The sequence below is a fragment of the Epargyreus clarus genome, unplaced genomic scaffold (assembly GCF_041222505.1).
Source record: "Epargyreus clarus isolate Ecla_fem2 unplaced genomic scaffold, WU_Ecla_fem_2.2 ptg000003l, whole genome shotgun sequence".
Taxonomy (NCBI): domain Eukaryota; kingdom Metazoa; phylum Arthropoda; class Insecta; order Lepidoptera; family Hesperiidae; genus Epargyreus; species Epargyreus clarus.
Window position 1 is genome coordinate 17,579,754 of NW_027332211.1, and position 16,419 is coordinate 17,596,172.

The window sequence follows — 16,419 nt, forward strand, 5'->3', positions numbered from 1 at the left end:
TAAGGCGGCAATGGTCAGCGATGTTACACAGATCCGCTCGCGACGCGAGCGTTGCGCACTTTGTTTTTAACACTCTTTTATTAGCTTGAGTTGTGTGTATGTATGTATACAGGGTGAATTTTTAAAACGGGCCTTCAGGGCCAAATCTTTAAAAAGTAATGATGCAGTTTTAGTTTTTATCAAAATCGGCCTCGTAACTCCTTTCAGCATTTTTCGCTAATCCTTATAGTTTCGGATTTGGCCCTGAAGGCCCGTTTTAAAAATTCACCCTGTATATGTATGTAACTATGTACCGGAATCTTTGAACTCGATTTCTATCCACTTTGAACATTCAGTTTAATTCAAAAATTTGAAGAATTATCGAAAACCAATGACAATACACGATTTTCATAATTTTGTACCATTGTCCCTATCAACATCTTCAGGATTAACGATTTTAGAGGCGAGATTGTTCGAGCGCCTTAGACAAAGTTCATCGCAAAGTTACTAGATTGCAACAATTAATACTTTTTAGTTTCTATAACTGTTATAGCGTGATATTTAGTTTTGAAAATAATAATGTTATTTCCCTATAAATGTTCTGAAACATATCTATAGTGCCCTCTCGTAGAATGATTTTTAGGATTCCGCTCTCAAAGGGTAAAACGAAATCCTCCGCTGTCTGTTCGTGTGTCACATGGCTGTAGTATCTCTTAAATCGTAATAGATAGACACTTTAATTTTTTACAGAGGATGCATAATGGTGGCCGCTATAACTACAAGTACTAAAAATTAATAAAATAAATATAGTTTAAAAAACTAAAAAACACGCTTTTATGATAAAATAAACTAAAAAGTAGAAAATAATTTTCAATCTAGGAATCAATTAAGGAACAGTAAATAGTATAATTGAGAAAAAGCGTGGGGTGCTCTATTTATCAGTTTTCAAAAAGCGCTTTTCAGCAGTTTCGAAATTTATTTAAGAAGTAAATTTCAAAATCACCCATAACTACTTTTTAACCTTTAACTATTCTATACCTTGCTTTGTATATTTTAGTAAAACTGTTAATTATTTCGTTACTTTAGTTAAATTACAGGATAACGGCTTTTGTTTCCAATAATATTTTGTTTTATTTAACCTCACAACAACCAACATGCAGTTTTCATCGTTTACAGTGATGTATTTTTTTTAACTAGACGAGATCCCGAAAATCTCGGGATCCCGCGGGATTGATATTTCTAATCCCGCGGGATCTCGACTTTACGATCTCGAGTCGGGATTGCATTCACTAATCGGCATTGACCAAAATGACTACCGATACCAGGATTCTTTTGTTTTTTGTTTATAATTCCGGATATGTATGTAGTCATCTTTTCTTTGTATGTATCCATGCATCACTTATGATACCAGGTAATGTAATTATTAACAAAATTATAATTGAAAAATATATAAATACTTGTAACATTATTTTATTATTAGTATGTAACATTATTTCCCCAGGTACTCCCGACCGGGAGCCGCACGACCGCTCGCCGGGCGCGTGGGACCTGAAGTTCCAGCAGTGGGACCACCCCGACTGGGAGGTCTCCGCCAAATCCGAGAGCCAGTTAGTAGCATTTCATTTATTTCCCTATTCTATTTCTCTATTTCCTAATATTTACTTCTTTTCAAGTCTATCTTGTACGCAGGAAACCCAAAATACTTGCGTGATTTTATTAGGGTTTTTTAAAATGTCTTCTTCTGATGCTCTTAGACGTCAATGCGGGATGAGCCTCAACATAATAGGGAATATGCACATTTTTATTTTATTATTTTAAACCACTTATCACATCGTTTTAACATAGTAAAAAATATAAACAATTTTATTAGTAATTGAAATATTTTTTTAAAAATTATTTAAAGTATCAATAAAATTTGACACATTTGAACGCCGCCATTTTACGCGCTCTTTGAATGACGTCACGTAGCGTGTTTTGTATTAATATTGATGATAACTGTATGCACATAAAAGTATTATTAAACGTTTTCAGGTTTCATCGCTATTTACATCATGGGAAAGGCTAAATAACCACTTTTTAAATATTTCCAAGAGTTATTGTGCAAAACCACTACTATAAATACATTATATAGTGTTTTTTCTTTTGCAAAAGATGCGAAAATACGAAAAATGTGGTGCAAGATTATAGGAAACAGATATAGTATCTCCAAAATCGCATTAACATTTGTATTTACTGTAACAAACAATAATTTTAGGTAAATGATTTTAAAATATTGCATTGATCATCTACTTCGTTAGGTACTTATCGACTTCTACAACAAATATTATCATTTGAAACACACAAAATGCATTATAATCTATTATAATATTATAAAGATAGGTGAAGATAGGTGATTGGTTGAAGGTGGTAGAACCCTTTGTGGTTCGACTCCGGAGGCACTACCGCCACACCTATTTCTACCTAATAACAGCAGTGTTAGGTGATGCTGTGTTCCGGTTTGAAGGGTGTGGTAGGAGACAGACTTTTCCGAGGCGTTCCAGCTTAGTTCTCAGGGGTAGCGGCGCATCTGTGGCCGACCTTAGGTGGGAATATCTAATCCTATCTGGGGTTGATTACATATGTCCATGGGCGGACTGTATGCTCGTCTGCTACTCCTATATTATAAAAAAAAAGAATATTAACATAATAAGTTATGATCAGTTAAATATTTCCGAATTGACCTATGCATAAAAACCAGTTTATTCATTTTGCATATTTTAGGTAAATAGTCCGATTGTGCTTTGACAAAACTACTTTCAATCATTGTTCTTGATTATTCCTAATAATACTATGTAGAAAAATCGCACTAGGTAATAAATAACACTGTAGGAATATAGACAAAAACAATTTTTCTCTCAAACAGTTTGAATATCGACGCCGATAAACATCGTAACACGCTATGTGACGTCATTTTTCGATTCGACCAATGGAAATGCGTTTTGCAAATTTGAATTTCGCGCGCATAATTTACGATTTTTGATTAAAGTTTTAAACAATTTAACACGAAATAAAGAAAAAATAATGGTTTAGATGTAATTTCAGGACCGTAATGTACCGAGGAAAAAAATAACAAGCAAATCTAAATCACATGCATATTCCCTATTACGTAACAATACAACAGCGGTAACAATAATGTTGCAATATTTTTTGTAATAATAAAAAGTAATGAATCCAAAGGAATTAATTATGACTTACTGAAACGGTAAAGAATATTATGTGTAAATCCTGCACTACACTGCATATTACACACTTGACCAGCGCGGTGGGTTGTAGCCTAAGCTCATTTTAATCTAAGAAGATACCTGTGCCAAACAATGAGACGGTATTACCCCGGCTACAGACTCACGCCGAGAACAACCAGAGAAGCGTGAAGCTAACATTCACGCTTTCTTGTCTCGTTCTCGCGCTCGCCTGTTCTCCGATCGGTGTCGGTATTTTTGCCTGCTTCATAGGGTTTCTCGGGCGAGAAAAGAGAACGGCATCATATTGTTCTTCGATTTCAGTGTGGCCATGACATTGTATGTTGTTGTGTAGGTAGAGCCCATGCACTGTCGTCCGTTCTGGATACCGGTCGAGAATGTGAATGAGAAGGTCGCATGAGTATAGATGCCCTCTCGATTCTCGCGCAATTCCTCGCGAGACTTCTCGCGTGAGTCTGTTGCCGGTTTTAGGTTGACGATAAATTTAATATAATCAAATCGCCTCTTCTTCGTTCCGCTTAAAGCAATATACTATTAATATTGTTTGTTACTTGTTCCCGGCAGCTACCAGAACGGTCCGGACACATACCTGCTGCAGCTGCGCGACGTGCAGTTCCCGGTGCGGCTGCGCGAGTACATGAAGGTGGCCTGCTCGCGCTCGCCCGCCTTCTGCGTCTCGCTGCACGACTCCTACGACCCGCGGGTGAGCCACGCGCACGCGCACACACACGCACACACACACGCACACACACACACACATATACACACACGAAGACATGCACGTAACCGTACATGCGCACTAACAAACACACGCGAACACACAGCACTCTTGCTTGCTGATAGCTCTATTTTCGTTACAGGGAACTTATTAACACTTATTTCTGAGTGGTGACTGCTATGACAATGGCGTGTACATATCATGTTGTACTTACATTGAAATTTAAAATGAATATGTTTTGTTATGATTTGTATTGATATTCTATGTACTTTAATTATAACAATATTTTCCCAAAATAAATTATTTCGACTATATCAATTTATCACACTTTACACCATTTTTATCAACATCAATCTCTTATTTCAGGCACCCATAGTGCGCGAAAGACGTCGCTTCACGGACATCATGGACGAGGAGATCGACGACGAGCGTCGCGAGAGGATCAACAACTACGGCACCGAGAGCTACACCATCCGCCGCCTGCGCCACGAGCTCGGCACCCGCCTCGACAGCTACGCGGAGGCCCAGGCCTTCATGGAGTCCAAGAAGGACGGACAACTGCCCTTCTTCAGGGAGAAACCACAAGCTCTCCCGGTGCAGGAAGGAGAAAACGCCCAGCTGTCATGCTACGCCGTTGGCGACCCCAAGCCGACCATCCAGTGGTTCAAGAACGACATGGTCATCGCTGAAGGACAACGCATCAAGATCGTAGAGGATGAGGACGGCAGATCGACTCTCAAGTTCGAACCCGCTATGCATCACGATATCGGATTTTACAAGGTCGTTGCACGAAACAAGGTTGGACAGACAGTAGCTCGAACTAGGATCATGGAAGCCACGAGCCCCGACGCGCCCGACAGCCCCACCGCGACAGACGTATCCGACAGCGAAGTACTACTCAGGTGGAAGCAACCCAAATACGACGGCAACTCCCCCGTGCTCTGCTACAGTCTACAGTACAAACAGGGCGACAGCGTCGAATGGATCACGGTGGCCGACAACATTGACCACGAGTTCTTCGTAGTACGAAACCTTCAACCGCAAACCAGCTATCAATTCAGATTGTCTTCCCGGAATAGAATCGGATGGAGCGATAAAGGAATCCCAACCAACTTGGTAAAGACGAAAGAAGCCGGCGTTCCCAGGATCGAAGTCACGAAAGCCATGAAACACTTACAAGCGATTACGGAATCGGGCCAAGAGATCGTTTTAGATGAGGAGAGGCCCAAACTGAACTACTCCATGGAAGAGAGCCCGCTCGAGTGGGACGGCACATACAACTACGGCGAGCGGTACAGCTTCGTCTCCGAATTATGGCGCGGCAAGTTCTCGATCATCGTGAAGGGTATCGACAAGTCGACCGACAGCGTAGTCGTTGCGAAGGTCTTAGAATGTCGACCAGAAACCGAGGTCCAGGTGCAGAGGGAATACGAATGCTTGCGACGACTCAGGCACGAGAGGATATCGAATCTAATGGCCGCTTATCAGACCCTAGGATCGCCGGTAGCGACGTTGATCCTCGAGAAACTCCAGGGCGCTGACATCCTGACGTACCTGTCTTCGCGGCACGACTACACGGAGCAGATGGTGGCGACCATCGTGACGCAGATCCTGGACGGGCTGCAGTACCTGCACTGGCGCGGCTACTGCCACCTGGACCTGCAGCCAGACAACGTGGTGATGGCCACGGTGCGCTCCATACAGGTCAAGCTCACGGACTTCGGCTCCGCGCACAAGGTCACCAAGCTCGGTACTATCGTGCCGCAAGTTGGTGATTTGGAATACAAAGGTATGTTATTAAATTGTTATAATTTAATAGCCTTTTTTAGAGTATCAAGATGATTTCGAATTAGGTACATAAAAACAGAATATGAGATATGAGAAAACGGAAATATATCAGATTTTTTAATTACAAAAGACAGATACATAAGGGGTCGGTCACCAATAATTCTAACATAATTACAATCATTTTTACGTCGTAAAAAGTATGTTTCACCCATCCAGCTCACGATCACATCAAACCTTGCTGAACTTTGTTGACAGGTTATGGCTTATACAAGCGGAACTCAATCAGGAATCAATGTTGCCTTTTTTTCGCGATCCTGATATTCCAACAGTCTACTATAACTACCAAATTCAAAAATACTATTTCCCCTGACTTCACGAAGACTAATTTGTGAAGACATTTTTTCCAAGCTGTTCTCTAAGATTTTATATACCCCACAGCACCCGAGGTTGTGAACGACGAGCCAGCGTACCCGCAGACGGACATCTGGTCGCTGGGCGTGCTGGCCTACATCATGCTGTCCGGCGTGTCGCCCTTCCGCGGCGCCGACGACGTGGAGACCAAGCAGAACATCTCCTTCGTCAGATATAGATTCGAACACCTTTACAAGGAAATCACGCAGGTATGACCTTGGAATTTTTAAATGAATGGCATAAGTGTCGGGTCCTCTTGAAGATGACCAGCAGCAGTTTTATCGATTTAAAAATGCTGAAACCTTGGCATTTCATTTTTTTTCTCTAATTACCCGCCAATGGACGCTCACTAATAGATGTCAGGAAGGCATTCTATGAGTGGACAAACTATAATGAATTCAGATTTTGTTTTACAATAAGGACTACAAACATACTCAAAACAGTTGATATGTAAACTGCGTTTATTTTCCAGCTCAGTTTCACATAAAACTGTACTACTTTCCACTCATATCTTCCCTTCTGCAGGAGGCGACACGGTTCCTGATGTTCCTGTTCAAGAAGGTGCCTCTTAAGCGGCCGTCAGCGGAGGAGTGCTACGAGCACCGCTGGCTGACGCAATCAGACTTCATGAACAAGAAGCGGGAGCGCGCCGTCTTTCTCGGCACCCGCCTCAAGGTAAAGACATGACAAAATAGGGTAGAATAAAATTGTGTTCTACGTCGCAAAATAAATTTTCAAAATGGTAGAATCAGACGGAATTAAATTTTAGTACTTTGAAAGATGAGTGGAAGCGTTGGATTTCAACAAGTTTAACTTAAGTTTAAAGAAATTGTAACACATGTACAACGAGAAATTTTTAATGTCTGAGAGAATTTCATACTTCATTACAAGACGTCGATGGGCCGCAATAAAAATTCAATTTTAGTAACAAGTTTCTTGCTACAAATGAACCTTCGTGTCCCGGTCGCAGGAGTTCTCAGACGAGTACCACGAGAAGAAGGCTCGCGAGGCGTCGCAGGCGGACAGCGCGGCCGAGGTGTTCGGGCCCGCCACGCCGCGCATGATCGCGCGCTCCAACAGCATCCAGGACGAGTTGCTCACCAGCTTCTCCAGCCGCTGACACCACCCTCAGCCCCCAGCTGCCCAACCACCAGGACTCGAAGCCGACCTCCCAAGTTATACTTGACTCGGACTCTTGCCTACTCATCCACGATTACACGAACATGAACACACTTCTCAAATGAAGCTAACTTTATAAAATAATAACAGTTTTGAAATTCAAATGAGGGTAAAATTATTTACGAACTTCCAAAATGTCTGTTTAGACAGTACATGGAATCCCTGTGCTTATTATACAAATGATATATTAAACGTATATGTTAAAAACCTAATAGAAAAATATGTAAACCAAAATTGAGGGTAGCTGTGAATATTGTCGGTTTATTTAAACGCCAAAGGCTTGTAAATATTTTTAAATTATGAACTTTTAGGCTCATGGATCAACTTGAATTAGACTTAAAAGTAATGCGAGAAGGTTAATTTCTTGAATGAGGGAATTTAGTGATACGTAGGAAATCATTGCATTAAATTATTGAAATAATTAAAAGCCTCACCATTAATTATATCAAATCATTTTTTTACGATTTTATTTATGACAACTAATTTATTTTATAAATAGTTACTACAATGGACAATTGATTCATAAATCCATTATGAACACTTAAACATCGGTTTTACACTAATACATCTTCATTTTTACACTGTGTAACTTTATGTAAGATTTACACTTTACATTACACTGTAAAAAACATAAATCACTGTCACGAAATCTAGTCAAGAGGGAAAAGTTACGAAAACTTAAAGTTTTTTATTAAATATTAATTTAAGTTATTGTATTTATTTGTATACAAAATTTTTACTATTTATTGTTTATTAATCAGTACTGCTTCAGTATTAGTGAAGTAAATAAATAGCATTGAATTGCTGTTCACTTGTTTTATTTTTTTATGATATTTTCCCCACTAATTCTTTATTTTCAATACCCTTAAAGAAAATCCCAAATTTACTATTTGAATGTTTGCTTTGAACCAGGAATCGAACCTAAGTTCCTTTTGCTGGGGACACTGGTATGACAAATATTACTGTTTAAGTAGAGAATTCTATGAAAATAAAACAATATTACAAATAGTGCTAGATATATTACAGAAACTAGACATAATATTATTATGGTATATGGTATGTTGTAACATATTCATGATAGTTCAAAACCTGTAACATCCTCAATCACTGGAATACTCTTCATTAATATATAATTTCATAATACATGTAACAATATACTTTAAAACATGATTAAGTAAATTAATGTAACATTGAATATAAACTATTTAGTGTAATTGTGTTTAAAATATGAACTATTCCTGGTAATATTTGTACAATGTTAAAAGCGCTTTTAAAACACACATGTGATGGAGCAAATTGATATGAATTTACAAGTAACATAATCATTTCAATTCAGCAAGATAATTTATTCAATTTAGAAAATGTACAAAACATGTCTATACAAGTAAATAATTTTATATCACGGCGTGCGTAAATGGACGTTTTACGCACGCTTCGCGTGCGCAAAACCCCCATTTCCGACCCCGTAATATAAAATTTTATACAACACGCGGACGAAAAATGTTTTTCTGACTCGTGTGATTGCAGTCCTCGCCTGCGTGCATATTGACGAAATAGTACATTACGATACGAGGACGAAAAAATTTTTTCTGACAAGTGTGAGTTTGCAGGCCGAGCCGCAGGCGAGGACTGCAATCACACGAGTCAGAAAAACATTTTTCGTCCGCGTGTTGTATAAAATTTTATATTACGGGGTCGGAAATGGGGGTTTTGCGCACGCGAAGCGTGCGTAAAACGTCAATTTACGCACGCCGTGATATAAAATGTTTTTCTGACTCGTGTGATTGCAGTCCTCGCCTGCGGCTCGGCCTGCAAACTCACACTTGTCAGAAAAAAATTTTTCGTCCTCGTATCGTAAAGTACTATTCACACATTTTAAAGCTTAAAAAGTGAAGTGTAGCATTAAAAATATGTTTTAAAATGTATATTATGTATGTACTGTGAGTAAATGTAATATATACAGTAAGTTTCATTTACAGTATATCTAAATGTAAAAACATTTGGCATTTTATCATAATAATTTTCCGATTGCATAAATGGCTTTGTCTCTTATACTTCTTGGTTTTGTTATTGTTCCCTAGAATATGTATTTCATTTGAAACATTTTATTATTCACAATTATACAAATCGTTTAATACAATTCATTATTATTTTACAGGTTATTTAGAGAGTTATCATCTAAAATAATATTATACTGGTTAAAAAAAAATAACATAAGAATTACTTATAGATGAATTTCAGTGTGCACAGCATTTCTAAACTATCATGAGTGTTTTATTAATCTTTTGTTTACATGGTCAGCACATTTTGTATAGTGTGTTTGTGTAAATTTAGCAGCATTTTGCAGCAAAGAATAAAGAATTGTCTAGAAAAATGTACAGATAATTTACAGATACTTAATTTATACTTATGGCTCTCCATACATTTCTGTTTGCTGTGTAAATTGCACTGGAAATAGGAATCACAGATAAATAATAAAATGACTAAATCATACACATAATACCAGATAAAGTACATAAAGATCTTAATTACTTAAATAGGAAAAAATGGCATACAAAAAATACACCAACACACATACAACATAATAACTATTCAATATATCACTGTATCAGAGTATTCATAACATTGCCTAGTCGAGACTTTAGGAGATTTAAACATTTTCTGCAGCGGGACTATTGTTGTTCCAGTCTCATCTCTTGCCCTTGGCAATGTATTCCTGCACTTTCGCCTGGAATTCTGTCTTGTTCTGGTTATACATTTCTGCTGCTTCAATGTTTAGTGGGTCATCGAAATTTAAGAGATCCTGTGAATAAGACACAATTGGAGTAAACAAAATGTTGACAGTTAATGTGACTTATGAATTTGTAGGAAATAAAACAATGGACTATTGATACTCAAAGAACTTTGAGATCATAATGTGGATTTGTGGGACTAGAAAGTGTAGATGGTGCTAAACTTCTTTTGATGGAACTATTAAAGTAACTGTTAAGTAAAGGAACTGTAAAGTTGTTCAAACATAATAAAAGCAATACTCTGAATCATTACTTGTTGTTCTTAGATATATATTTTTAATTTCAGATTCCAGAAACAGACAATCAGTGTATAGAATTACAGATAATAAATCTGGAAACATGTAATTATTTTTAAATAAATAAAGTTAGGAAGGAATAGTCCATGCCAAACTGCTAGTCCGCTCTGAAGTTTTTGCAAGCAAGTGTAGTCATACAATTTGCTATGGCAACATGATTCTTTTCTATATTCAGAGGGGACTAGCAGTTTTATGTGAACTTATACTTATACTAACTTATACTTATACTAACTTATACTTATACTTATACTTACTGTGAACAGAGAATTTAAGCCCCAGACAATATCCTTTAATCTCCTGGTGGGTGCCCAGCCATGCTCATCTATAGAGGTTTGTCGAAGCAGTGATAAGCAGATGTCTCCATCTACGTTTATATTCGGATGCCATAGCCTTGTCATACATTTCACTTTTGGAGGCTGAAATAAGCATAATTTTACACAATTTGTATAACTATAATATTCACAAGTTATGATATTTAATTAGACCATTCTAATGTTTACATAACTCTGTTGGGATATAAAATAAGAGGATAAATGAACATATGGTGACTCATTGTCATTGCAAAATTGCTACATTTTTCAGAAAAGGAAGAATGGAATATAAAGACTCAACTTTAACCTTTTGAAACAAAATCAGCAGTAGGTTTCCGATATTTTAGTGTTATTAATTGTTACAAGATTGTTTTAAACTGAAATAATGTTATTCAATTTACTGGTCAATCTTTTGACAAGATTTGACCAAAACTTCAATGTAAAGTAATAGTGTTATCTAGAAAAAGCCTAATGATTCTCGCTGTGGAGTCAGATCACAGCCCAACTTTGAAACTGTATTACTAATTATATTTAAACACATATCCTTAAGTTATGAGCTATACTTACAGCCATATTATAGTCTTCAGTGACGACTACACTAAACTTGAACTTGCCTCCCTGCCAGTAGCCTTCGTCAGGCTTCACCGTCAGCGTGAACTCGCTCAGTACGTTCGGGTCGTCGAAGTTGACCGAGCACGTCGCGGGAAGATTCTCATTCAGCTCCTGCACTTCTTTCACAAGCAACTTGTCCCTCACAGATATTCGTTTCACCGACTCTATAGTAACACCATTATTGGCCTCCGTTTGTTCCTTTTTTATTTTTCTATTAAGCGTGATCATTATTCTAACTAATTATATTTGAGATCAGAATTCAAGTCACAACATTTATTACAGCTAAGGCAAAGCTTTCTAGGCTTTTCTTCGGGAAAACGATATTCTCCCCTAATTTTGGCCTATTTATCAAAGCCGTCAGTGTCAAAACCATACGTCGTTGTCAGTTGTCATATCTATGGTTGTCATTGTAAACAATATTGTACTGCATAGAGTACTTACAATAATTATTAATACTGACTACCTATTTGTATACTAAATTAGATACCCAAAATTTTACACATATTTCATTGACAAAAACATTTGAAAAATTAGGCATATTTATAATTTTGAGTTTTTGACCAATAGCACACACAGACTCCACAATATGGATTTGACAAATTGACATAAATAAAATGACGCAAGAGTCATGTCAAAGCTGTCAAATGACATGAGCATGACATTTAATAATTTTCTGAAGTTGTGGTGGTGTATTCTAAAAAGAAAAGAGTTGTAAATTTATAAATTTATTTTAGTTACGTTTACTTTTTCATTAGGAAATTCTTTGAAAGTATGGCAGAGATATCATGGCCTTGGCAGTATAATTTCCCGCCTTTCTTTACGTAAGTAGATCAATAAAATTATTCGAAAACATTAAAACCCTTTTTATCCTTGTTATTATTTCAATGGATTTCCACACGGAGAAATGGAATTATATCAACGAAGGGAACGTCCACATCGTCCTGCAAATAACGAACACGGACTACGTGCTCCGCCTTGTGAAGGAAGAGGAAAAACCAGTGAATTTACAAATTACACAAAACGCGGTTCAGTTCGTGAATCTTGTAATGGTACCTCTTATCTGCGACATCGGTCTGTATCAAGAAGAAATTATAGAAATTTCCTCTAAAAGTTTAGTTTACTTGTCTGCAGAATTGGCTAAAGTTCGTCCAGAGCACAGACAGATTAAGTCTACTCTGAGTAAATTTGCAATTAAAGCTCCCAACTTGACATTGATCAGTCAAAACAGTGTTAACTACTGCTTAGAAATCAAACCTAAAGAAGGCTTTAGGTCTGCAAGCTTCAATAGCCTCCCGAAATGTTATTATTGCTTGAAGCAATTTTTGAAATTACAAGATAAGCAAATAAATGCCGTCAGCAACTACTGTCCTCTTGACTTATTTTCTGGGGACAGAAAAAGAATGAAAACAGCATTACTAAGTTTACTTAATAACCCACAAAATAACTTTAAGATGTTCAAAAATGGAGAAATGATATATAATGAAAAATCTAACATACTCAAACTTGACAACATAGTCAATACAATGAATATGTTTTCTTCAACAAATCTCTTTTTGGATTTTGTGATTGATATATTATTGAGCAAAGGACAAAAAGAAACTATCTTGAGTGAATCAGAGGCACCATTGGTAAAATCTAAAAGCATAGAATGTATTGAGAACAGTAAATTAGAAAGAAACACATTTCTTTATAAGCTTTTAAAGTTGCAAAAGTTGTCAGAAAACTTAACACTTGATATTGAAAATATAAAAGACTCAGGTTTGAGTTATGTATCAACAATATTGGAAGAATTGAAGTCAAAAGAACTACAACTAGGCCGTGAGATTGACTGGAAGGAGTTTCTTGAGAATACTAAACCTTTACACTTAGCTCTTATATCTGCTGTCGCTAAAGATTGCTCCATTATGATTAGTTTTACCGTTGAATCAATAGATGGGTTCCCATACATTAAAGTGGGTGGTAACAAAATATCATACAGAATCTTGCTAACAGATTTAGAACCAAAACCAGTAACAACTTTGATAAAAAGAAAGAATACGGAGAAAAAATTGATTGAACTTTACCAAAAATGTATTGTTTCAAGTGAGAGTCCATAGTAAGTATTTTAGAAAAATACATAATTATATAAAAAATGTATTTTGGGATGTTTTTGTTACTTTATTAGTAGTGAAGGCTATATTTTGAACCAAAACTAATTTCTTAACTTGCTTGTAAGATATAAGGTACAAAGTGCAGTTTGCTATATATATATATATATATATATATATATATAAAGTACATTCTTTTATCAGTAACTTACATTGTGCGTAATTAATTAATTGTGTAGGAGTTAAAACATAATAGTGTAGTCCAAGCTTGTGTGCTTAAAGTCGCGAATACGTTGAAGGTGGTAGAACCCTTTGTGGTTCGACTCCAGCGGCACCATCACCACACATATTTCTACCTAATAATAGCGGTGCTAGGCGCTGCTGTGTTCCGGTTTGAAGGGGTGGTAAGGGAGATAGACTTTCCGAGGCGTTCCAGTTTAGTCCTCAGGGGTTGCGGCGCATCTGTGGCCGACCTCAGGTAGTAATATCTAATCCTATCTGGGGTTGATTACAGATGTCCATGGGCAGCAGTAGTCACTTACCATCAGGTGGACTGCATGCTCGTTTGCTACTCTTATATTATATATAAAAAAACCAATAATATTTATTATAAGATATTTATTAAAATGGAAAAATTACTGTTTAAGTCATAAAGTTTGTTAATAATGTTATTAAATATGTTAATATAATGTTATCTTTACCTTGTTTTAGAATTCAGCCACACTCGGAGACAAGAACAAAACAACTAGAAGCATGGCAGCAACTTATAGCAGAATACATGAAGGCCACCAAACAATCAACTATAGACATAAGAGAGTCACAGAATAGCCCACTATTTAATAATGCTTCGATAAATAGGAAATTGTCACAAGAGGCCATTCTAACAGTACTGGAAGACATGGCTAGGACGGGCAGAGCAGCACCTATAGATAAGAGTAAAAATGTTTGGGAAGTATACTGGCACTCGCTGGATGAATGGGGCAATATGGTGTACAGTTGGGCTTGCAGCAATGGCATGAATAATTCTGTATGCACACTCTTTGAGTTAATAGAAGGTGAAAATACTGTAGGAGAAGGTTTGTATGAAATATTTTTTATAGATCAATTAATGTGATACATCAGTCAAATATATATAATGTTATTGAATGTAATCAAAGTACTTTGAGATGAGTATGCAATCACTCATTCTCAGGACAAAAACAATGTATAATTTCGATTTATGACTGAGTGGATATCAAACCTCTAAAATGGGACTCTTTGCATGACAGATCTGCATTGTGACTGCTGCACAGCGCAAGTAGTTATTTTCGGTTTGTAAAAATATATGTCTCAATTGATATTTCTATTGCAGAATTCCACGGATTAGATATGAATGTTCTAATAAAGGCTCTTAAGTCACTGGAAATAAAAGGCAAATGTGAACTGATTCAATTTGACGACAACCAAGGCGTGAAGTTCTTCTGAAGTCGCAACCAAGCTCGCTTATCACTGTTATTGTAAGTATACCTTCGACATAGAGACACAGAATGCATTTTGTTAAGTTGTAATTATACATATTTTGTAATGTTGAAATATATTGCTTAAATTTTAATGGAATTTTATTTGTATTCTTCATCAAATTTTACGTTACTTTATCAATAATATGTTCTATTTCATGTTAAATGCAAGAAAAACATTTTCAAGTTAGATTGTACATTTTTCGTCAATTGTGTTCCAATGAATATTCCATTTAAAGTTCTTGATTTTGTATGGATGTAAATTTTTGTCTGCCGCCCCAGTTAAAGAAAAAAACACAATATAATTTCAAAGTTTTTAATTATCAATCAATAAGTGTAAAATTGTACAATTTCAAAATTGATCACCTTTACATTAGACTATACATAATATACAAATTGCATTGGTATAGTGTATACATTTATAAAGGAGCTAGGTAAATACTGTTCTAGTCATTTAATGGGGTTTTTTCAAATTACTATTAATTCCCTTAATAATTATTAAAGAATTATTATAGAAAAAAATATCATACATTACAATATAAAATTTCAATAAATACAATATAACAAATTCCAATTAAAATAAATTATAAAATTATATAACAGACAAATAAAAACATTAGTTTCTTAAAGAATATGTGCTTATTATGCCTAAGTAGAAGAATACTATCCCTTTGATAACACCCTCATGACTAAACAAAGATTGACTTTTTTTTCAATATTCGTGTAGTTTATGATTGATTCAATTATCTTATGCCACCCACAACTATACCTTTCCAACACCAGTAATAAACAAGTTTGTTTGTGCAATTAATAGCTGCTATCTGCCAGTTACACAACCCTAGAAACCTATGCAAACCATTAACGATTACCTTGGAACCATTATTGTAGTTGTGTTATAAATCAATTTAACAATGATTTTTAATAATCTCGGTAATTGCAGAGAAGGATTAAAATTCAACTTAATTATACATTTAATGACATTCGAATAGTATTCCCGAAGAAATCGATAAATTAATCCACAACCCCATGGGAGCCATCCCATGATAAATGAGGGTTGATGGAATTGATTACTATGAGATTTTTTTATGCGCTTAGAAACAACATTAAATACCTACACTTACTTTTAAAATAGAAGAACTATCTTAAGTGTCACTATCACTAAATAAACAATCAGTCTTCAACCAAAATAGACTAAATTACAGCCAAGAGAAGTAACCAAATAATCCTTAGATATCTGACAATAGATATCTGAGACAAATGACATAGATATCTAAGACTTTTCTGGTATGTAATAAGTCAAGTAGATCTGTATAAGGCATCGCCGACGAATATTATTAATATAACGATGTCCGTGTATTATCGTCTGTTCGATTTTAACAAATTTAAGGGATCTTTTTCTGTAATCTTGTTGTCGTCCAACGCGCGACCTTTCCGCATAGTACCTAACATGTTACGGTAACATACTTAAATGCGCGACAAGTAAAACGCCGAGTTTCTAGTTCAATCCCCGG

At 36.2% G+C, this 16,419-nt stretch overlaps 3 protein-coding genes across 4 annotated transcripts in view; 2 read left to right on the forward strand and 1 right to left on the reverse strand.

The window, feature by feature from the left end:
- Positions 1–8,125, forward strand: part of LOC140748517 (protein Obscurin) — a 61,746-nt gene extending 53,621 nt beyond the window's left edge. Inside the window, exons 50-55 of the mRNA XM_073081334.1 lie at positions 1,481–1,586; positions 3,783–3,921; positions 4,303–5,725; positions 6,163–6,344; positions 6,661–6,810; positions 7,106–8,125. Coding sequence (XP_072937435.1) covers positions 1,481–1,586; positions 3,783–3,921; positions 4,303–5,725; positions 6,163–6,344; positions 6,661–6,810; positions 7,106–7,255 — 2,150 coding nt within the window. The 3' untranslated portion in view covers positions 7,256–8,125. The remainder of the gene's footprint in view (positions 1–1,480; positions 1,587–3,782; positions 3,922–4,302; positions 5,726–6,162; positions 6,345–6,660; positions 6,811–7,105) is intronic.
- Positions 8,126–9,414: 1,289 nt separating this feature from the next.
- On the reverse strand, positions 9,415–11,709 carry LOC140756088 (NEDD8-conjugating enzyme UBE2F). The gene is made up of 3 exons (XM_073091493.1): positions 11,281–11,709; positions 10,657–10,818; positions 9,415–10,117 (listed from the first exon to the last, which is right to left on the reverse strand). The coding sequence occupies exons 1-3, from the start codon at positions 11,551–11,553 to the stop codon at positions 10,004–10,006; spliced, it is 549 nt and encodes a 182-aa protein (XP_072947594.1). The 5' UTR covers positions 11,554–11,709; the 3' UTR covers positions 9,415–10,003.
- Positions 11,710–11,957: 248 nt separating this feature from the next.
- Positions 11,958–15,003, forward strand: LOC140756073 (vacuolar protein-sorting-associated protein 25-like). Of its 2 annotated transcripts, XM_073091481.1 has the most exons (3): positions 11,958–12,146; positions 14,124–14,488; positions 14,764–15,003. In XM_073091481.1, exons 1-3 carry the CDS (start codon positions 12,097–12,099, stop codon positions 14,874–14,876), a joined length of 528 nt encoding a protein of 175 aa, XP_072947582.1. In that variant the 5' UTR covers positions 11,958–12,096; the 3' UTR covers positions 14,877–15,003. The 2 variants fall into 2 exon arrangements, with proteins under 2 accessions (XP_072947582.1, XP_072947575.1); XM_073091474.1 differs by lacking the exons at positions 11,958–12,146; positions 14,764–15,003 and adding an exon at positions 12,153–13,420 and having other exon boundaries at positions 14,124–14,261.
- The last annotated feature ends 1,416 nt before the right edge of the window (positions 15,004–16,419 follow it).